Below are 24,575 nucleotides of genomic sequence, written 5' to 3'. Positions count from 1 at the left end.
GACCTGTACATTATAGTGAATGATACTTGTACAGTGCAAAAGATGGCAGGGAAACCAGTACTACAGTGTACACTATGTACAGTGAGTATAATGGTTTACATCACTTGTATCCTTCTTTATTCCTAACAATATTAGATGCAGACTTTGTTTCAAATTTGTCTTTACCAAATATCATTCTTTCAGATCAAATTTTAGCTTAATGTCCATTGCTGTTTCCATTTACTTTGTATCACAAGTTCAAGACTGCATGTTTTTCAGTGATAAAATCAATACAACACAGTGATGTAATCATATAAAAAGACACATGTTAAATGTTCATAAACATATTAGGCATATAACAATGTCATATATACTCATTAATAACCATAATATAGATTAAAATTCTGAATACTGATTGACTAGATCATTACAGATCCATTTTAGTTTTGTGATTTGGCTGATAGAAAATCATAATTTTCCAAATGTTCTTCTTCCCTTTCTGATCTTGAGAAACTGGTTGTTTTGGTGGCTCCTTTCTGATTTTAATTGTTCGATTTTTCTTTTGTTTTCAGACAGAAATCCAAGCCAGTTAAGTGTTTAAACTTTGAAAATGGCTACGTTAAAGAGGGAATTTTGTCTTTAGACAATGCTGGTACCCCTTGGTTCGACACCATTAATATTTTTATTGCCTTTTACAACATAATGTTAGAATGATTACTGTAGCTGAGTAAACTTCTATTATTTCAGTTATTTTCAAAGTATTATATTTGACACTTCTTTATCACATTTTGGAGAAATTAATGAAGTTTAATGCCATGGTGCCTATAATTTAAAGCCAAGAGATGTACTTCAACCACAGAGCTTAATATCTTCAATGTACATGGTGTGATGCCATGATGTAAAGATGGTAAATAGTGGTACCATATTTAATAAATTTTGATTTATTTCAATTCAATTAAATTTCAAGACAGGAACATTTTTATGCAATAATGCACAACTGACAATAGCAAAGCAGGGAAGAGTTACTGTTAATATGATTACATTGCACTAATGCACAATGTGTTATTGTCCAATAATATCTGACAGATCTTAAAGAGGTAGATATGATAAAAAAACAGATGAAAATTAAATATATTTATTGACTTTCAAACAAATTATATTAATTGATGACATATCCATCTCATAATTACTGTCCCTAAACAAATGTGAAACCTTTTATTAATAAATAAATTATGTTGTTGACAAAATATGTTGAGTGATCATTAGAAAATTTCAAAGGTGAAGCAAACTTGTAGTACATGAAAAAATTGCTATAGTTTCAATCTTCGATATTGTATGGGTCATAAAATAATTACTTTCTAAAAATAATTAAGGGTGTCCCAAGACATGCTGTCCAAAGACTATCAACAAGCCTCAAATTCCTTAGCTTAAAACAGGTTTCGTTATGGAAGAATGATGTGTTTAAATAAACTCCTTTGCATGTGTGTTATACACTTCTGGAAAAGAATCAATATAAACAGTAGTTTAATTTAATGATCAAAGCAAGTTAACGACTTGATTATTTTAGTTTGAGCTTGAGAGACATTTAACAAAGGAAGTTTCTTCCTTTGCACTAAACACTTTCCATCAGATAACATTAGTATACATTTTACTTTTCTTCTTAACATGAAGTTCATAAAAAAAATTCCCTGAAAAGAAGTCAGCTTAATATGTGTGAACAAATATTCCATAACCTTTGTAGATACAGTCTGGTTCTGACGTAGTATTCCTTTTACATTTTTCTTGGGAGTACTATGTTTGTCAAAAAAGGGGGCTAATGCTCTACTGGGCAATAAGAACTTCCAAGAATAGGATAACTTCTTCCTTTCAACTGCTAAGCATATACAGTTTTATGGCAATCATCCAAGAGTTAAGTAACTGGCAACGGACTGAAAACAGACCATAACATAAGCTGCTTTGGTCTATGACCAGTGGAGCTATAAAAAAACAAACAACATAAAGTAACAAGCATAGAAACTGAACTGACGGATCAAGTTTGTTTTTCCTCAGCCACTGATTCACTTCATCTTTGGTCCACTTAACAATATCAGGCATTGCGGAAGATTTAGATGTATCTGGCACATTGTGTACACCTATCACTTTTTTTTCCATTAAAGGCACAGAAGGTTCATCCACAGAAGATCCATCCACTGCTTCATATTTAGGCTTTAAAAAAGAGAAGATTATTTTATGTAAATAATATGAAAAAAGCTGATGATGCAAATCTGTTTGCTTTTGCTGATAAAGAAACATCAGATCTTAAAACAATTGTTAAATGTATTGTTTCGAGTGTGACATGTGTCGCCTTATTCTGTTACTTTGCAGCTGAAAAATGTCATTGCAAATGCAGAATTTACACTGAATATGGTCATTTTAAAGTTGATCAAGTATCAAAACTTTAACACAATGATCTACCTGTGAAACCAAATTTTAAAGAAAACTGTCTCTCCTTTTGAATACTTTCCCTGATCATATAAATGTTGGAATATAAGCTTTACTACCTTCTTAATCCAGCCCTCCCAAAAGGCGAAAATTGGTAATTGCTATCTATATTATATAGACAAAGGGCCAAAGATATTTTGCCATTACTTCCATTTGGCACCTCCAGGTAATACCAGGTTTAAGATGAATGGAACATCATGCACAGGATGCTTGCATTGATGAGAGGGTTTTAAAGTAATGTGATCAGGTAGGTAATCTGGAACAAAATTAATTAAAATATTTGGGTTTCCCTTTGAAATAGGTTCCCTGATTAACGTTACGAGAATAGTTAATAGGAGGGATGAGAATCTCAACTATATCTCAGATAACCATCAAGGAAAGAAGATTGATTCCTCATATCAAGGATAACCACTCTCTTAACTTGCAAGCAGCACAAATGGAGATGACGTGGTTCATGTCTGGGAAGAACCTTGCTGATGCTCATACAAAATCTATTGCCTGATAGGCATACGGAGTCAGTGAGTTACAGTCCCTCTATGTAGACTCAGCCTATCTTCAGTTTCGATCTGATGGCTCATTGGAAATTATGTTTGGTGAGAAGATTCATTTATTTGTTCCAGTGACCTAACTAGTAAGAGTGTCCACCTTGGATGCAGAGGTTTGGGGTTCAAAATCCCAGCCAAGTCATACAAAACACTTAAGAAATTAACAGGTTAGTGTTAGGACTGTTTGGCCTGGATAATGTGACTAGGTGGGACATGATGCCTCAGTGCCTCACTATCAACTGCCACACTGCACATATTGTAGCCTTATAACTCAAATTGTTAAAGCTACATAAAAAAATCCCCAAACACACACACATTTATTTGTTCTTCCCAAGAGTCAGGCATGAAGGAGAAGTCAGAGTGGGCAAGGATGTATCACTTGGGTCTTGGACTGTTTGCAAAGATTCAACCTGGCCAGACTTCTCTTTGGTAGATCAATGGATCGAGGAGACAATTGATGCAGGACTTGTCCAAGCAGAGAAGGGCAATGAGAATAATTTTGCACTTCTGGTCCCTCAATTTCTGTAAAATTTTTGGAACTAAACCTTGGGATGTAGGTAAAGGACCATAAAAACTCACAAATGAATGGGTATCAACAGCCCGAACCTGAGGATCCAGAAATGGAGAGATGAAGATGGGCAGTGTATGACTTCACCTTCTTGCAATAAGGCTGATCAACCCCATAACAGGCAAATATGATCAAAGAAAATGATTGGTGCAACCATTCTGAATGAAGAATCTGGTCCTTTCAAGGAAGTTAATTGGCCAAGATACAGAGTATGCCAGGAACATGTTTGATCTGGACATCAATGGTGTGATGTGCACACCAACACTGTAACTCCCAGAGTAGAATGCTGAGTTGGGGTGATCTGGTTCATCACTACTACCAAGTTGTCAGACATGATTAACACATCCTTGCCCTGAAGACAGTTTCTCCAAAAATGAAAGGTCCTGATGATAGCTTTCATCTCTAGGATACTAAAGTAGAGACTGCAGATCCTATTTGCTGCTGAAAGTATCCAAGCCCAGCAACAGATGGTCTCACCAACCATGTGTACGTGTATCCATGCACATGTTCACATCTGGTTGGGGTTGTTCCAGAGTTATACCTGTTCTCAGCCAAATTTAATTACACCACTGATCCAGGAATGATATTATCTTGCTTGTATGCTTATCTGATCAAGCAGGATTTAAAAGGGGCACCAGTGAGACAGCAAGGCCATCTGCAAAAGGCATATGCAGAGATGACCAAACAGGATGAGATAGACTGCTGCAATAACAATCCAAGTTGCAGAAACTCCCTGGTTGTGATCCATTTCTTGTTGGAAATGGACTCTATGAACTTGACAATTTCGACCATCCAAGGGTGAGGAAGACATACAAGGTTGAGATGGGTGAGAAATTCCATATCCAGGTGGACAAACTGTTGGAATGGACAAAAATATGACTTTTCCTAAATGATCAGGAAGCTGAGATAATTTAAAAGGAAATCAGATAATTTTGGCTTTAAACTAGAATAAAACTAACAATATGTTTCTGGAGGAAGCTGTCCAACTATGCCACCATGGAAGTAGATGAGATTGTATGGAACAAGGAGATGACACAGTTGATTATTTTTGTGCCTTATGTTCAAACCAGAAAGGACAGCACAAAAACTGGTAATAAAACAGCATGTAAACAGAAGGAATTTCTATGAGGACAGATGGATAGGAACATGAAAAGATGGATCTAGAGACTGGGACTGACAGCAAATTTGTTCAGATAGATGGATAGATGGACTGATGTCATCTCTGTTTTGATTACATTTATAGCGTAAATTGGTTTAGTCTATTGAGGTCAACAATGGACCTAAGTGTGCCATCAGCATTCCTTAACAAAAAGCCTGGAGACTGTGCACTCCAAATAATCTCCAAAACCAACTTCTTAATGGGCATCCTGTTCTCTTACTGCAAAATCTGATGGAACTTCCATCAGGAATGGAAAGGACAAAAGGGATGAGCATTGGCAAAATAAGATCTGAAGCCCCTTGTTGATGACTTAGATTGCCCACCCACTTAGTGGAAAGTCAATCCACCACTCTCTAAAGTACAAAAACTACCAGGCACAGTCTGCAGGCAGTTGGGGACACAAGTCAACTGCAAGAGGGTGGAGTCTTAGGGATTGAGAAACTTTGTTTCCTACACCCTCTATATGACTGCCTCCAAAACTGATAAGCAAGTTGTCTCTGTAGGTAGGGTTGAGATTAAGGCTGGTCTTGGGATTGTGCAGCAAAACGATCCTGTTTTCCTTCGTCTGCACTCATCATGTCTTTGAAGATGAGTCAGAGATTTTTTAAGTTGTGACAGTGGCTACACAGCAAGGGGGAGGGGCAGTTCATGGGCTAGCAGCCACCACATGTTGTCTATCTTGTGATCAAAAGTCAAAAGTGAGCCAAAGGGAGTGGTTAGTAAGGTCAGAACATGGTGTGGCTTGAGCAATTTGTTGTTGCTGTAGCACTGTGGGTTTAACATCATTTTTATTCACTTAATACATGGTGGTTAATATATCTGGAGGAGGAAGAACCCAGAAAAATCCTGGGAAGAACCACTGACCCACAGGAAGCTACTGGCAAGCTTTCTCAGATACCCACATTTGATGAGCCTGAGACTCGAACCCATACAGAGGTGAGATGTCAGTGATCTGTAAAGACAAATGCCTTAAACCATTAGGCCATCTGGGCCATAGAGCATACATCTGCATCCAATCACAAGAAGCTCAAGGTTACCGGAAGCAGTCAATGCATTCACCATCAAATGGAAGACTACCCTGTTAATCAACTCATCTGTCAATAAGGTCTCTGGCAATGTTTACATTCTGGAGCTCTACTTAACAAGGCATAGAACAATATGATACAGAATCCATAAGTTCACTGAACAGTATTGATCCAGATCTGGATGGCTGGACAGTTCATTTTGCAACCAATATGACATTAAACTGAGGGGAAGATAGATGGCATGGCTCATGCAAGACATGACTATATAAACTGCACAACAACAACAATATCCATTGTGAGAAGAACCATGTGGCTTTGCAGTGTTATTTACATGCTAAATGAATATGCTATAGCTTTGGCCAGGTCATTCCAGCTGACACCGGTTTGTGGGCAAGATTTGGCAGATGAGATCAAATTAGCAATGATACCAATAGGGAAATGAGGCTTCCCATAAGGTATTGTGAATATGATACCCTGTAATGACAAATAACGAATGAAAGGCACTTACATCATGTAAGTTTCTCAACCAGTAACAACTTTTGTTCTTGCAGACAGAAGTGTCACAGCAGTTGAAAGTAACAACTAGCATGATCCAAAATCAAACGAAAAGCTCCCTAACTACAGGAAGTGTACATGCATAGACTTGATACAGGGTAATCTTATTTGTTGGGAATGGAGAGGTCATTGTACTTGCAAAGAAAATAACACAGCATGTGAACTAATCATTCTTGGGATTTAACATTTATGGCATCTATTTGGATATAAATATTATGAATATTTCAATATAAATTAGATATCTTAAAAACTGGTTTTATAGTTTTCATTTATTATTGTCTTACTGTTTTCTCTCTTTGACAAAAATGTCAGCTAAACAGAGTCAGTAAGATACAAAATAGAAGGGCTGAAATCTTTATCCCTTTCTGTCACACCAGGGCATATTTTATTTTGATCATGAGGTGCAAAGAAGAAAAATGCAACCGAATACCTGTGTCTTTGTCATGGTTATTTATTTTCTAACTTGTCTATTGTAATACGCATATATGTAGTCAAATTTAAACAACATATATTACTAGTGTATGCTGCTTTAGCACAATTACATTTGATGCATGTGAATTTAATAATGATGATCATGTAAATATTTTCAAATCCTCAAAGTCATGTCCTATATTTTTTACACATTATTTTTCATGCATTGAAAAATAAATAATCTTTTCTGATCTACAAATCCATTATATGAGAAAAAGCGATTTTAAAGATATAATCAATAAAGAGCTCATTTCTGACTAAAAGACAAAACCCAGACTCCCTGTTCAAATAGTATTGACCTATAGTCCAGCAAATATTGTATACTACATTTCAAATAACTTGACATATCCCAAAATATTAAAATCCTCATTGGATGATTCAAATTAAAACAAACTTCCAATGCTTTTGGGAAGTGGTGTGAATAATGCATTATCAGTTCAGAGCACAGGCTTAAAACTAGTGCCACCTTGTGGTAACAAAGGGAGACAATGGGTAAGATTTATTGCTACATAACAGATAAGAATGATTCATTCTGGCCTTTTGGGAGTGCTGGATTCAGGAGGGAGTAGGGCTTATATTCCTAACATTAATGTGATTAGGGAGTGTATTCAAAGGAGAAACAGCAATGTATAACTTAACCTGCATTAAGAGAAGTTTTACGAGTGCAATTCTGAAAGAGTCAAACATTTTTGAAGTAATTTATGTCAGTAACAAATGTAAATAAATCTATACTAAGCCACTGTAAGCTAGTTTTGGAAAGGTAGCATTACACTTCTGCAGAAGATAAAGATATTTTCACTGTAATATTCAAGCATAGAACTATCACTCTGGCAATTCTATGCACAGGTGTTTAGTGCTTGTAAAGATTAATCTCTATAAAGCTTGAATAACGTGGGAAATTAAGCACCAAATATATAGAGTGAAAAAGTAAACAAAATATTTTGCAAAGTGGCCTAATTTTGATAACCTAGAGTAGTACTTACAAAGATTTTGACAAATAAATGTAGAATAATGTAATAGGTCTAAACACACGATATATCTTTGTTGTTGTTTTGGTTTTGGGTCTAACCCTATTTTTCAGCACATGATAAGACTAGACATGGTGGCTAGTATATTTGGTGCAACCCTGGGAAAAAAACACCTAGCTATGGTAAGTTATGGGTATGGTCCCTTGTTGGCCATGCTGATACTCAAACCCATGAAGACAGGTAAGATGTCAGTGATCAATAAAGGCAAGTACCTTAGACAAGTAAGGGCTCCAAGATGTGAATGGTGCAATGAGCCAATGAACAAATGAAAAACAATCAGCTTGAGAAATAGATATGAATGGAGATGAGGGAAAAGTATTTTGCGTAGTCAATCTAATGACAATAACGATGAACTGCCCTTAAAATAAATAAAACAGAACAAAAACATGTGAATATGTGCCAGAGATAACTCGCCAGTTCAGTTAAATTCTATGCTGTGTAAACTATGACTGATATCATTTAGATATAAAAATGGTTGGCCACTCTCTAAACATGTCTTCTCCTATACTATTGATTGCATATATAATAAAGACAATTGTTTCAAAGTTTCTCTATATTATGCATCATTTCTATTTAATGACATTGCAACATTTGTTCAGTAAATAAAGTCATTCACTATAGGATCCCTTCAATCAAAGTGAGCCATTTGCATGTTTTCTATCTTAAATAATAGAAGCCAACTATGATCAGCATCATTTATATAAACTTGAAAGTCTGAATGCTTTCTGGGGGCCCCCGAGTGGCCAAGTGGTCTAAAGCGCTCACCATTCTGGATCACTGCCATCTAACCTCTGTCTGCATGGGTTCAAGCCTCAGGCTCAACTAACGTTGGTATGTGAGAAAGCTTGCAGGTAGCTTCTCGTGGGTCGGTGGTTCTTCCCAGGATTTTTCAGGGTTCTTCCTCCACCAGTTATACTGGCTGCCATGTATAGTTATACTGGCTGTTATCTTGTGCTGAAAAATGGTGTTAAACCCAACAACAACAACTGAATGCTTTCAGCAAAATTTGGTCAAATTTTGTTTAACTGTTTTTGAGAAGTCATTTAAATATTTGTCTATTTTTTCAATAGTGACCATATCTGATAGAAGACTGACAACAACTGTATAAAGTTTAAAGTTCATTTTGCCTGAAAGCTTTCCATCACATATGGTCAAATTCTGCCAAGTGGTCTTTTAACCCCATATGCCATTATGCATTTGTCAAATTTGGTCACTCTATCTGCTAAGCCACCTTTGGTAACTTAAGTCATTTTAAAGCTTGATGCTTTTAGTAACAGTTGCCATACTTGATGGAGTGATCAACATTTTGCCAATTTTTTTTTACAGCATTTCATGTTGCAATGCTTCTGTAAAGTTCTGTCTTATTTTGTTATGACATTCTTCAGAGGTCTTTTGGATATCTTTCTTAGTAATGGTCCATTTGATGGCAGATCTGCAAAATTTGTGTAAACTTTAAAGCCCTTCATGCCAGTTTGCTTTCTGTCCAATTTGGGTCAAATTCTATTGAGAGGTTTTTTTATATCTATTTCTAAAATATTATGCACACAGTTGCACATTCTATTGATTTTTCATAATGATTACTTAGAAATTTGTACTGCAGATTCAAAAATAGATCCTGCATATAAATAGTGACCTTTGTGCTGAGCATGTTGACAGTTTATCACAAAAGATCAATTTGTCCTTGACCTTTTATCCTTTTGATTTATAAATCTGTGGTGATAGTCCATGTCAGACTGCAAACTTCTGGACCATGCCTAATGATAATTTATCCATGAAAACTGGATGAGCAGCTTGATCCAAAGTTCCATCCACTGCTGGGTTCCAAAATCAATGTGCCCTGCCTAGAGGAAAGTGGGTAAGGATTGTTAACTTATTTTGTAAATAAAAACATTAGTCATAATACAGTCTCTTTTCACACAGGTTCATTAGCTGTAACTTTTTAAGCCTTCCTGATCTGAACAAATGGCACATGTGTTCTTACCTATGGCCTTGATCATTGTCCTTGAAAAGCTTTTATCTCTGATGATAATTCCTGAACAACCCACCCCACCCTTCTAGGAACTCTGCACCAAACTTACAAGAAAAACTTACATTGTTTGGGAGTTTATCTATGGCATTCAACAGGTCCTTAACTTTTACTTCAAAACTGAATGCTTCTGAGAATTCGTAGTACAGTTTTGGACCAAGAAGAATTCCCAGCCAGCCATCTGGATTGTATCCAGCCTGCATCTTTAATGGGATAATCTCCTTGTGCTTATGGAATGCATACTCTGCTTCTGTAACGATAAAATTGAGTACAGGTGTTATCAGAACACAAAATGATGAGCATATTGGGCAGTAGCTTTACAAATATCAGATACGAGTGAAAATACAAAAACATTTTTATATCAGCATGCAATTATATTGAATAAAAATAACTTCATTATATTCCTTTATTTAGGATTTCAATTTAAAGGAAATATGTAATGTTCAGCAGCAAACAAATTCATGGCTCCTTACCTTTTGGCCTTATCACAAGTCCTTCATCAATATTATTTCATTAATTAAAAATGGCTGCAGCAGGTAACAATATTCATTCCAGAAGGAAACAAGTATTATGCTAAAATCAACTGTAGATCACTTAAATTTCATGAGATTTATCATCTGAAATAATTCTTGCCATTAAAATTCTTCACCATCTTCACAAAATGATGTGATTTACAGAAACAATTACAGGCAGCTCAGCATGACTGCTGATGCCAGAGTACCTGATATCAGCTAAGACAAACTGCTCTGTGATAAAACAATGATCTATCAACATCAATAAAAAAAATTGTGTTCTGCAGCATATGGTGTCACACTTGCATCCGTGCTATATTTATCCTACATGTATATCTCACTTGAAAGAGCTTCGAAAATACCAATTTTCTTCTAGTAAAATATGTTACTTATGAGTACTTAAACAATCATAATACCTTAGGAGAACTACTACTATTTCACAAATCCATGATTTAAACATTTTAGCTAAAGTCTTAAAGTTATCTGCCCACCTAAGTGGCAGTTCAGTAGAGTGATAATGGGATTAGTACCAAATCCTGTGAATATTTCAATTACTACCAGAGCAGAATGCATGCTGTCTATATGGATGTAACTGCAGGGAGGCTGAGAGGGCGTAAGTATATGATGATCAAGTAAGTACTACTGAATAAACATTTTACCAGAAAAAATTTGTTTCTTCTTCAAATACATTACCCAATCATAATACCTAAGGATATCAGGTAAGAGATGGAGTGAGATACATTCCCTTACCCTGGAGAGACTACCTCTGGTTGACTAAGGTATGTGAGGCAGAAAAAAACAACTGGAGATCTGTCTGGGAGTGACTTCAAAAGGGAAAGATTTTTCCCATCCTGAAAATCCTGTTCAAGTCATAAAGCTGCATTCTTATAAAGCTGTTGAATGACCTGGAAAGGTAACCTGTTGTGCTGAAGGTCCTACCAGGTCAAGTTGAGTCGTTTGGGATAAAGATCTTAGATAAAAGCTGGATAAAGTGGAATCTCATATCTGACCCATGGCAATGATAATATCAGTTAGGTAAGTTTCACTTAAATGGAATGTTTGTGGCAAGTGCCTCGACTTCATAAGCCAAAATGCGTAGCAAATTCATTGATCTGGGGTAATTTCCCAATATGCAAAGTAAATACCCCATTTTATCCTGGACAAAAGTAATATGTCATCCTTTTCCTCTTTCTGCGATAACAAGAGGTGGGATCTCAACAGGTGCATTGGCTTTGTCCTTTTCAAGTTCCACTTCAAAGCTTGCACTGGGTCCTATAGACAACTTTAAGAAGTGTGCAGAGTAGATGGTGCCTTCGCTATAAATATCTAATTCCTGATAAATGGGAGTATGTTCTTTGCAATGAAAGCAAGGACTGTCATGAGTGATACTGACATATCTGGTCAGAACTGCAAGTAGTTTGAGTCAACTGGAAAAGCATGTATTGTGCTGATTCTGCCATCACTAATGCAAGTAGGAAGCAGGTATTGTATGACGGGCAAACCAATGAAGCCCCAAAAAGCAAGTAGGAAGCAGGTATTGTATGACAGGTGAACCAATGAAGACCCAAAAAGCAAGTAGGAAACAGGTATGACAGGTGAACCAATGAAGCCCCAAAAAGTAAGTAGGAAGCAGGTATTGTATGATAGGTAAACCAATGAAGCCCCAAAAAGCAGTTCAAATGGTGTCTTATTCAGTCAGGATAGTACCCATGACAGATTCCACTTTTTTCGCATAGTAAAAGCTTTTGGATGTATAAGCTCAAAATCTGACAGCAGATCAGATAGGTCTTTGTTTGTATGACATCTTCTCTTCCACGATGATGCAGTTTCTCAGATATTGTGGAATGGTAGCATTTAATTGTGATTGGTGCTAATTGTTTCTCATCAAAGAACCATATTAGGAAGTTAGCAATCTGAGATATTGGTGCATTCAGAGGTGCAATGTGTTCATTCTAACACCATTGTGTGAAATTATCTATTTTCCTCAATGCACTTTTAAAGTGACTTGGAAAGTGATGGCTGTCTTTCTTAAACAATTCTCTCCACCATTTGATTAGAGAAATGTTTGTTCTTGAGGGCTTCAACAATATGCTCAAGATGTAAAGGTTCAACAATTCTGGATAGGTAATGAATGTATGTAATTGTGGTTGCTGAAGCAATTGAGGAAATATCTATTTTGTGGGGATTTTCTGCCACTAGATTGATGAGGTCACTGATCCACGATTTTTTCCACTTGACTGGACCAAGGATGAGCTGACACTGATTTGCATATTTCTTCGGAAACAGGTGTGTTGGAGTGTGAGCTTATGTGTCAAAGCTGTTCTAATCAATGAAAAGAGCACTAACTGTCCAGGGCTTCAGCTCCAGGGCTGGTGAGATAAGGTTAGGAGTTCTGTATCATCTTTTATGTGAACAGAACCACCTATGGTTGATCCCAGCTGGGCACCTATGCAAGTAAAAACCCAGGGATGAAGCAAACATTCTGCTTGTATAAATTAATTTCTCTGGGACAGCAAGTCCACAAATACCAGCAGTCTGCCTGGAATATGATGTACTTAAATGATTTGTAGTTGAAGACAACAGCTTAGACATTCCCAAAGAGGAATGTGATGGTCTGGGGAATTTGTTCCCCTTTGCCTTCTGAGATAATTATCACAGTAGAGTTGTCAGACATAATTATTTATGCCCTTTCTGTAAGAAAGGTCAAATAAAGGCATATACAGATAAAATAAAAAATAACAATAAACTGGGTGCTAAGGCTAGATTAAATTTAGAAAACTTACCTATCTGCTTGTAGCGGAAACTATACAGCCATATTATACAAGTTTTCTATATCACACACAAAGCCTGCACATATTTAAATACAGCTATAACAATGTGAGGAGACACACTAGCGACCTATGCATGTATATATCAAGTGTGTGCAGATGGAAAAGTAATCATGAGATACTAAAAATATTACTATGTCATCAAAGAAGAAAGAAAAACTGGATATTATCGATGGATTATACTTCCTTAGCAGAGAACACTACCCCGATTTGCTTAAAAGTAGAAACTTCTGGAATATTTTTATGTGGATTACGAGACCTGTCTGTCTGTAGTGAATATGCTACCTATCATGAGAAGAAGTATTAACTGCAGCATTTATGGGATTTGGTGCCATCCCTGTATCAAGGGTAGATCACTCTATCTGTCACCTAGGCAGGCAGTTAACCTTAAGCTGTTCAGCTAAAATGTTTCAACATGGGGGGGTGGGTGGTGGTGGCTGGATTTAGCGTGATAGTAGTAGTTCTCTTAGGTATGATAATAGGGTAACATATGTGAAGAAGAAAAATCTCACACTCAGAACTTTTATGAGGATGGTGCTATCGCTTCTGCCGAAAAGTGATATCTATATCTTAGAATAACCAATGAGACAGTAATTTTTAGGGGTTTAAGGCCATTGTTCAGCACAAAATAGGCTATGGAGGGTGCCAGTATAACTGGTGGAAAAAGAACACAGGAAATTTAACTCCAGTAAGAACCACTGCCACAGAACCATGGAAAGCTACTGGCAAGCATTTCAATACCCACACTGGCTGAGCCCAAGACTTGAACCCATGCAGATAGAATATAAATAGGTTATAGTGTTTGTACTGTTGGAAATTGTGAACAAGACTGAAGAAAAACTGGGCAAACTTACTAGCCTCATGTACTCAGGATAAGACCACAGTATACAACAGGACAAGCACTATATTTATTACATACCTCTATTTGTACAATCATAATTTGTATTTATACTGATTTTCAAGAATTAAAATATCTTGAAGAGGATAATCCTTGGAAGGAAGTCTTGTTTGCATTATTTTTATGAATGAATTGAACATGCAGTAAACCATATCTTAAAAGATCACTGCCACAAGAGATCACCTGTCATGAGAGACTATAGTTTTGGCATAAGTGGTGGTCTATCAAGAGAGGATCTACTGCATATTGTAAGATGTGAGGAACCCCGGGGACCCAAGTGGTCTAAGGCACTTGTCCTTACAGCTCACTCATATATATCTCACCTCTATTCCATGCAAATTTGAGTCTCAGCTCAATTAATGTGGGTATGTGAGAAAGCTTGCCAGTAGCTTCTCATGGGTTAGTGGGGTTTTTCACAGGTTCTTCCTCCACTAGCTGCCATATACAGCTTATCATGAACTGTGTTGAATCCCACAAAACCAAACCAAAACCTAGTACAATGTGACATGGTCTTATATGCTGCATCATGACTGAAAGTGGACTTTACTATCTGGCCTGCTCACATCTGCATCTCTACACATTCAAAGTTATTGACATGACACAATTCTAACAATGAGTAATTACTATTACCACAGCCATTTCAGCCACTATTCATTGTTGTTGCTGTTGTTATTGTTGTAGGATTTAACACCATTTTTCAGCACACGATAGGCTATACATGGCGGCCAGTAGTAATGGTGGAGGAAGAACCCGGGAAATCCCCAGAAAGAACCACCGACCCACGAGAAGCTACTGGCAAGCTTTCTCACATACCCACATTGGCCGAATATGAGACTCAAACCCACGCAGACAGAGGTGAGATGGCAGTGATCTGTAACGGAGAGCGCTTTAGACCACTTGGCCACTTGGGGCCCCCCACTATTCTTTGAAAGCTAATGTGTTCAAATGTTATATAAAGCTTACATTAAATTGTTCAACGAAAACCTAACTTTCTAAGCTCTATATGAAGGTAGGGAGATTTTGCTGCTTGAACTTTACATCAGTATTCAAAATGCATCATTTATACTTTGACCCTCATTTTTCATTTAGAAATGTGAAGAAAACAATCCTTCATTATGCTTCAGCATAGAATAGTAAAATTCCACCACTGAAATCAAAATTTTCATAAGACACTCAGCCAAGCTTCCTGTCTGATGCAAATTTCTGACCCAACACAAATGAATATAAGGATTCTTTTAAGCTATAATAATAAGAGTACCAAATTGTAAGCCCACCCATCATTAGATAGTCTTCTGTGTCGGAATTAGTTGTGCATTATTGATTCTGAAGATTATTAATGACCACCGAGTTTAATGACCAGGACCAATGGTCAAGGTATGTGGTCTTGAACAAAACATACCATGCAAAAAGACATTAATTTCTTGATGGACTTACTGTACCATGAGTATGACCTTTGACTTTTAGACTCCAAAATCTGTAAGTTATTTTTATAACTCTAAGTGTAAACCACCCACAAAGTTTGGTCACGAATCTTACACCAAAATCCCTTTTTATCTAAGCCACAATGACCTTAACATTTAACCCATGGTTCCAAAATCAACAGATTTCACCCCCAAGGGCAAGACAACCACGAGTATTGGTAAAGGTAAATAGTATAAAATTAAAGTTACTGGGCAAAAACAATTTTTCTTTTTTCAGTCAGTGACCTTGACCTTTCGAAACTCAAATTATTTGGCTTGTTACATATTCAACATGTAAGTTATGTAGAAACTTTGGTTATGTTACACTGTAGAGAACATAAATGTCTGCAGAAATCAGTGATCTTGACCTTTGATCTGTTGACCCAAAAATCAAAAGGTTCTTCTTTTACCCAAATGAAGCTGCCACAAACTTTAGTCCAGGGTTGTGTTGACTCGGTGCTATTGTGCAGTAACCATATTTTTTCTTTCTTGCCTTATGAATTTTTGACACAAAAACTACTAAGCTTCATTCTAACGTCACGAATAACTTACTTTACGCAATGTAAATTTGGCAATGGTAGTTGCTATAGACCTCAAGTTATCATGCAAACAAGGAAATTGTGATGGGCTGACAGACAGAGTCATCACATAATTTGCTCCACCAAAAAAGTAGGACTAATATAATTAAGTAATGCTGGGCAGTTTTGAACCAAGATCTACATTTTGGAGAATGAACCCAACACGGGATACATTTCAGTCCTCCCTTCAACCCCACTGTCATTGTTGAATATCAACTTTGGGGAGAAGGAAGGAGTGAGATTGACCATAATGAGACATGCATCTTAAACATGGAGTATAATATTATCTAACTAAGTGACATCGGGCTTTAATATAGCAAACCCAGCCTTGGCAATGTAGCACTGCACATTCCGACTTCAGAAAACTTGAATTTTAAATTACAATGTTTCAGAATAATGTTTAACCAATCAAAGGCCAACGTTTTAGAAAATTACCTTGGATCCCTAGTTGCAATATATATATAATTCATTTAGGGTCATGCTGATGTCAGGTATCTGAATCGTATGTCATATTAGAAGTATATGCAATGAGAGGAAAAAATTAATACTATATTTCATTGATTTAATGGAATTTCTCAACCCCACATCTCCACTGATACTAGAGTCTGTTCTAGCTCACCTGCTCTACAGTTCTGACTAAGCTTGTATTTTTCTGAGAAGCATACGAGGACAACAAAAGCCTTCTCCACTGCTTGTGCCATGGCATCCAGCATGTAGGTGTGCATATGTTCCATATCCAACCACACATTGTACTTATGTTCAACAAGACAATCTCTGATCTGAAATTGACATATATGCATATAAACTTTTTAAATGTACATATGCAATTAACACTTTGCAGAAAAAATCTATATCAAGTATTGCTGCAATGGCTTTTGACACTGTAAATACCATGCTTTGATATGCATATTTCAACACAAACATTTGAAAATGTCATAACTGCAATTTTTGTATATTTGACTTCTGACACCCTCACCTGGGGCATCCAGAGATAGACACCCATCTAACAGATGGTCACCATAAGAGTAAACATAACTACAAACTTAAGGTTTGTGAGTTCCAACCAGTAGTTTCAAGCAGATATAGTCAAATCATTTTTCATTTACAGATATGACAAACGTTACGCATCCTTAAATGCAATGAAATCCTGCTGTCCTTACTTTCCCATCTGGAAAAGATATTTATTTTCTAAAATAAGTCATGTAAAAAGACAGGCAAACTCACACATGACACTTTCGCACAAAGTTGTAATATACAAGTATAATTTCTAGAGGGACAAATTCTGGGAATTTCTTTGAAATCTTATGGAAGATTGCATTATCCAATACTGTACAACAGTAGAGTACAAACCTTTTATTATTCTTAAGATGAGAAAAGAAAACTGTAACAGCTTCAATGGCTTACCACAGCTTAATCTCCACGCTTTTCACGGCATGTTCTGACCCCCTCCCACTCTTCCTTGTATTCACCAATAATCCTATCAGTTACTTGTCATAAGTCAAAAGGCATCACAAATATGACATGACTTCTAGCAAAAACTTCATATATAAAGTTTTGGTTACAAAGTATTTGAAAATGTCATTTGCAATGGCAATTTTGTATATGTGACCAATAATCTATCCAAAGTTGGGACCTCAAAGGCATGAGTCAGGAAAGCTCCCACCCCTCTAATGGCTAGTTACCATAAGGGAAACACAACTAAAATGCTTTATGAAATTCCATTCCAGAGAATCAGGAGGATAGAAATACAGAAACATGGAGAGGATATCTCCAATGTTCTTTAAACAATAGTCCTCAGAAGACTCTGATGCTCTCTGTTCCAAAAGGATGTTCTAAGAATTCAGGTATGACAATATTTTTACATCAAGTTCCAAATGCTGAAACCATCCCAAAGTCTACAATTCTTGAGCGATATTAGATCTTTAAAATAGCCATGGTGGTAGGGATAGTAGATTTAAGATCAGCACCATTTTCTTTGAGGACAAACTAGACATCATTGGAAGACTTTAGTGATAACCAATACCAATATGACCATCCATTCTGGACAAATACATGTACTGGTAAGATTTTCATGAGGGCTGTAATTACAGTCATATTTGATATAAGACTGGCACCATTTGGATTTAGAATTAAGTAGAAATCACAAGAAGTCTTTGACAATAAATTCTGAAGTAGCAATATCAAGAATTTCAAAATAACCACTATGCTGGCCATACTGAATGTAAGACAGAAACGATTTTCATTCAGAACCAAACAGAAAACATAACAAATCTTCTGGTGAAAACGTCATGTTGATATTACCTTCCATTTAAATGGAGTTGCAAAAACACGATTTTCAAGATGGCTGAAATGGCACCAGTTTTATTTAAGACCAACTAGATATCATCACCAACTTTCTTGTGAAAACGCCATGTTGAAATAACTTTCTGTGCAGGAGTAGCAATAACAAGATTTTCAAAATGGCAACAGTGGTGGCCATACTGAACATCAGATCAGCATTATTTGCATTCAGGACTGACTAGTCATCATAGGAATTAAGTCATCTGGTAAAAATCCAATGTGGAGAAGACTTTCCATCAAGAAGGAATAGCAATAACAAGATTTTCAGGATGGCTGCAATTTTGGGCATCAGATCAGAACCATTTCCATTTATTACCATACAGATATTATATGGAATCTGTTACTGAAATCCCAAGTTGTTATGACCAGCCATTCAAGATGTAAGACAAACACAATGTACTAAAGATGGCCACTGTAACAGCCTCACTGAATGTAATAAGCACCATTTTCTTTTCAGACTGGACTTTGGAATAGATGTGTGTAAAGTTTGAAAGCACATAATTTAGGACAAGTATCAATAAGAAAGTACACAAATCTTCTTGCCCAACACCCGAGGACAAGGTAAAACTTGACACAAGCAAGCTCACATTTACAAAGTACTGACTGTGTGCTAATGAAACTCACACCACCACCTCCCCCCCCACAAAAATGAGATAGAAGGTCATGTTCAGTTAATAATGTTTGGTGTTCTTCAAGACTTACCACACACACACATCTGAGGCCAAAACATCTAAATTCCGGACACAAAACTGGATTCTGACAACTAGCAAATTTTTGGAGGAAACAAATTGGGGCAAAAAAATTACATTTTTCCCTCTGTATTTTGTAGTGCAACTAGAAAGTCCAGATTATTTGGTATCACTGTAGAGCTACATCTGTCTACCTTAAGTTTCTATAATACCACCCACTTTAGTGCATCTTAAATGACCATGACGCTACAGAGCTCAAAAGTAGGATACTACCTCCTGACATGTAAATGAGGCACCAGGGGTTGATGAGTTAACTGGGAGGTAAACCAAGGTCCCATCCGAAACCCCATTTGTGATGCCCCAGCATTCAAGAGCATGTCTTAAGGTGTAAAGCAAGGGAGTGGACTCCATAGCTGGATGCAAAGATGGTCGTAGCGTAGAGGGGGAGACAGACCAATCTATTTTTAGCCTGGTGAACTCCTGTCATTAAAAAACTTCTGTGTAAGCTCCCAGACCATTATGGAATGTGACAGCAACAGAAGGTCTGGATGTGATTCTGTGCTTACAGTGTCTTCAGACTGGTGAGAATCTTTTTGTCTTCTAACTCAAACCTAACGTTTTCAGACACAAGTCCAAGGAAAGAAGGAAGGCAATAAACTTTATATACTGTTTTATCAAATGTCCAGACTTAATTCTCCTCCAAAGCCGGGCCCAACAGCTTGGAGGATGATAGAGATTCTAAACGAGTGAGGAATCTTTACAGCAAACTTGTCACAGTCCACCATTATGGATATCATAACGTCACTATCCTGTACTCACTCTGAGGTGAGGTATGACTGTCTCTCCAAGAGTGTCTCTCTGTGGAGTGGGCAGTGTGGAAATTTGGTTGTCGTTTCCTGAAACATCTGGTTGTTGTAGGGTTTAATGCCATTTTTCAGCACATGATAGGCTATACATGGCGGCCAGTATTAATGGTGGAGGAAGAACCCGGGAAAACACCTGAAAGAACCACTGACCATGAGAAGCTACTGGCAAGCTTTCTCACATACCCACATTAGCTGAATCCGAGACTCGAACCCACGTAGACAGAGGTGAGATGGCAGTGATCTGTAACGGAAAGCACTTTAGACCACTCGGCCACTCGGTGCCCCCATCTTATCTGGGGTGATGGAACTTAATCTACTACTGGACCTTCTATGTTAACGAAAACATTACTCATCCTTTCCAGACAATCTAGGGGAGGAGTGTTGGCAACCTTTGTTTCTATTGGTCCCAGTCAGTGGAGACAAAAGTTTCAAGGCCAATGGAGAGGCATCCATGGAGCCATGATGGTGTCCAGACTAAAAGAAAGGAAATCCAATGACCACCATTCAAAGTTCAGCGGATGGCTGGTCACCAGTAGCCAGTCACCAGACTATCAACAGTCTGGTATTAATTTTCTAATGGACAAAATCACATCACATATGTTAGAACAAACCAACTGCTCATCCTTTTCAGAAAGGCAGGATACAGTCATCTGCTTCACTTGGACTCTGACCTTGACAAGCTGCCGCTCTTCCTTAGTGTTTTCTTTCCTGGGAAGGACCCAACCAAATACCAAACACTGAATGTGCACCACTGTATAACCCCATCAAATGCAGCTGGTAAAAGCTTTTACTAACTAGATAATCAATGAAAGCATCTCCTTGCCAAATTGCAAAAAAGAAATATCACTTAGAAAGTGCTAAGTCAAGTGCTTACATGACCTGAATAACCTTCGTAAATATTAATTAATGTTACAGGTGTTGTTACCATAACTGCAAATCCACTGTGCATGCTTGCTCAATTCAAAAGGAGAGGGGATTCATTAAATTAATTCACCCAACTGCATCATATGAAAACAACTACAAGTATTAAAAGTAATAAACAGGTCACCATAACCTACTTTTGCCTGTAATGAACAGTATCATTCAAACTAAACACAACAATTAAGTAATTAAATTTCATAACTGTACATCAAAACAGTGTCAGAGATAAATGCAAAAACCTAATGTTCAGACCCATGCCAACAATGAAGACGACAGCAATACTTTAAAACTGATACCTACAAGATTCACTGTTATGACAAAACCCCTGAATCTGTCATTCCAATTACATGTTCAGCATTCACCAGCTATATATATATATATATATATATATATATATATATATATATATATATATATATATATATATATATATATATAAAATTTTTAATGGAGGACCCAAACCAAATACCTAACACTGAATGTGCACCACTGTATAACCCCACCAAATGCAACTGGTAAAAGCTTTTGCTAACTAGATAATCAATGAAGGCAGAGGTACATATAGATTCACTTACTTTTATAATTTCTTGCTGATTGTCCCAGTTGTAACTAATCATGACATGTGGACCACGCCATGGAAGTTCACCTCGCGAATGACGTTTCGGAAGATGTTTATCCTGCTTTGTCATAGCATGCACATGGACACCAGATGCCTCATCAGGAATAGGTGGAAGACCACTCAGTGTACCTACTGTGGATTAAATTTTTAATTACACCATCTGATTGTTTAATTATATGCCATAATCAACCTTACCCATATCCATATCATATCAATCATGTTTGTTATTCAATTCTATATGCCCATATCCATATCATATCAATCATGTTCGTTATTCAATTCTATATACCCATGTCCATATCATATCAATCATTTTTGTTATTCAATTATATATGCCCATATCCATATCATATCAGTCATGTTTGTTATTCAATTCTATATGCCCATCTGACTTGCATTTTGTTTCTGCTCCATATTAAAACAAAGAAATCACCACAACGTCCAACTAACCAATCAAATAAATAGGTACTAATAGAGAACACGTCAAAAAATGGCATTATAAAATTCTTCATTGTAAATTAAAGTAAAACACATTACTATATATTTACCAAAAAAATCAGACAGAGGAATATTTTTATACTGTCATCACAATGAATAAATACATTACTGTTAAGTACAAAATGAATACTGTGAATAAAAAAGACCTTGCCATGATGAAAGTAGGTTACAAAAACTTGTAAAGTGCTAACTTTTTTATTTATGGGTTTGAAATACTGTGAACAAATTCTGGTGGTTTTTGAGAAAGAGCCAATATATGTTGTCTATTTAGCATTGGAACTTGTCAGCTCAATGAGCAGTATAGTATATACAATGCAATATTCAGTAGGGGCATGCTGACTTACCAACTTTATACCAATTTAATTGCTAGTTATTATAAGAGACAAAATTATATTTAATCTACAAGATTTGTGCTGAGAAGTTACATGTGAATCTCTAAGGAGTTTTAAGATATTCACTATGTAGAGCAATAACTTGACTACCATGATTCACCTCTTGCCAAGTCACCCACTTTTATGACAAACTTACCATATCAATACAATAACTAAAATAACTATATTCCAACCGTGCACATTAAAAAATGTTAGTTTCAAGGATATGTTCATTATATATTTAATAATTCAAGCATTTGCGTCATTCATTGCTTATTTTTGTTTTACATGAGAGATGATTGTACATGCAAAATTCTATCTACCTATCTTGGGATGATTAGATCCCAATTTTATTCAAAATATAATTGATGGTTTTATGGTTTAAGGTATATCTGACCCATTGGTAAATAAGCTATCAACATACACGCTATGATGACATATTACTTTTTTGTACATAAATAATCTTATGACATCCTACTTTTTGCACATAAATAATCTGCACATAAAAAATAAACAACAGTGGGCAGTATTAATTACAGCTAATGTCCAGTACATAACAGGCTGACCACATCAACAATATGTGAAGCACTTAGTATACAAAAACAGGACTGACAAATTCAAACATATGTGACGCATCAAGTATGCATAACTGACTTCATCAATCATCTGTGAAGCACTGGGTATACAAAACAGAGTGACTACATCAATAATCTGTAAAGTATTGACTATGCATAACAGTGTGACTACATCAATCATCTGTGAAGCACTGAGTATGCATAACAGAGTGACTACATCTTCAATAATCTGTAAAGTATTGACTATGTATAACAGTGTGACTACATCAATCATCTGTGAAGCACTGAGTATGCATAACAGAGTGACTACATCAATAATCTGTAAAGTATTGAGTATGCTTAACAGTGTGACTACATCCATAATCTGTGAAGCACTGAGTATACATAACAGTGTCACTACATCAATAATCTATGAAACATTGAGTAAGCATAACAGTCACTACATCAAAAATCTGTGAAGCATCAAGTATGCATAACAATGCTGACTACATCAATAATATGTGAAGCACTGAGTACACAGGGTGACTACATCAATAATCTGTGAAGCATCAAGTATGCATAACAGTGTGTCTATATCAATAATCGGTGAAGCATCAAGTATACATAACACTGTGCCAAACCAATAATCCTTGAAGCATTGAGTATGCATAACAGGGTGACTACATACATAATCTGTGAAGCATTAAGAATGCATAACTGAGTCAATACATCAACATTCTGTGAGGCATTGAGTATGCATAACAGTGTGACTACATACATAATCTGTGAAGCACCAAGTACGCATCACAGGGTGACTATATCAATGATCTGAATAACATAATGAAATAAAAATCATAAAAGAACTTAACCTGCAGTTGTGCTATCATCATGTTTCCGGAGCTGGAAAATTGCACCCCTAGCACTCACACATATATCTTTATTTCTATGTGTCTGGAGCTCAGTTAACTTCCTGTATAACCCTTTTTCTACCTGTTAAAAAATAACAACAGAGGGCAGTATTAATTACAGCTATTGTCCAGTACTTAACAAAAATCCCAACTCACTTACAATGGCCCCTACTCAATGAGTTTGCTCAGTTGTGGCTGAAAAAGATGGACTTGAGTTGGGAAACCAAAGTTGGGTTTTCAGCATGTAGGGATCACAACTCCTCTAAATGAGACTAAGACTGCTGTACAGTGAATCATTCAAGACCTCAACAATATTAAGGTAATGATCAATCTGGCTGAAATCCAATATTTCATAGTAAAGATATCTTGCAGGGTCAGGCGGACAGTAACTTGTCCACATGAAAAGGCTGAACAATGGAAATTAAATTCAATCAAGGTTTCATCAATTTAAAGCCACATCACAAAAATCTGGACCAAAGTCAACAGTCTGGTTGTGGAATGCTGCAGAAATATAGTGGTAAAATATCTGTCTGACTCAACCTGCAGAGTTTTTTGGTTGACAAGCAACAAGGGGCAGGGCTGCTCCCCAAAAAAGGATCCATCTTTGGGTGGTGATGAGGTTGCAATCATAGAGGTGGACAGAAATCCACAAAACACACAATTAGAAATAGGGTGTGTCTATGTTATACCACCACT

General features: G+C 36.6%; 1 protein-coding gene across 1 annotated transcript in view; it reads right to left on the bottom strand.

Moving 5' to 3' along the window:
- Nucleotides 1-24,575, bottom strand: part of LOC149782689 (uncharacterized) — a 54,245-nt gene that overhangs the window by 8,608 nt on the left and 21,062 nt on the right. The window contains exons 6-10 of the mRNA XM_089934181.1: nt 23,841-23,961; nt 21,505-21,680; nt 16,733-16,892; nt 9,903-10,087; nt 2,006-2,184 (exon numbers count right to left, since the gene is read on the bottom strand). Of these exons, the coding sequence (XP_089790307.1) occupies nt 2,006-2,184; nt 9,903-10,087; nt 16,733-16,892; nt 21,505-21,680; nt 23,841-23,961 (821 nt within the window). The remainder of the gene's footprint in view (nt 1-2,005; nt 2,185-9,902; nt 10,088-16,732; nt 16,893-21,504; nt 21,681-23,840; nt 23,962-24,575) is intronic.

This window comes from Sinohyriopsis cumingii, chromosome 15, assembly GCF_028554795.1.
Source record: "Sinohyriopsis cumingii isolate HCF-2022 chromosome 15, ASM2855479v2, whole genome shotgun sequence".
In the NCBI taxonomy this organism is placed as follows: Eukaryota; Metazoa; Mollusca; class Bivalvia; order Unionida; family Unionidae; genus Sinohyriopsis; species Sinohyriopsis cumingii.
This window is presented reverse-complemented; position numbering and strand designations above follow the sequence as displayed.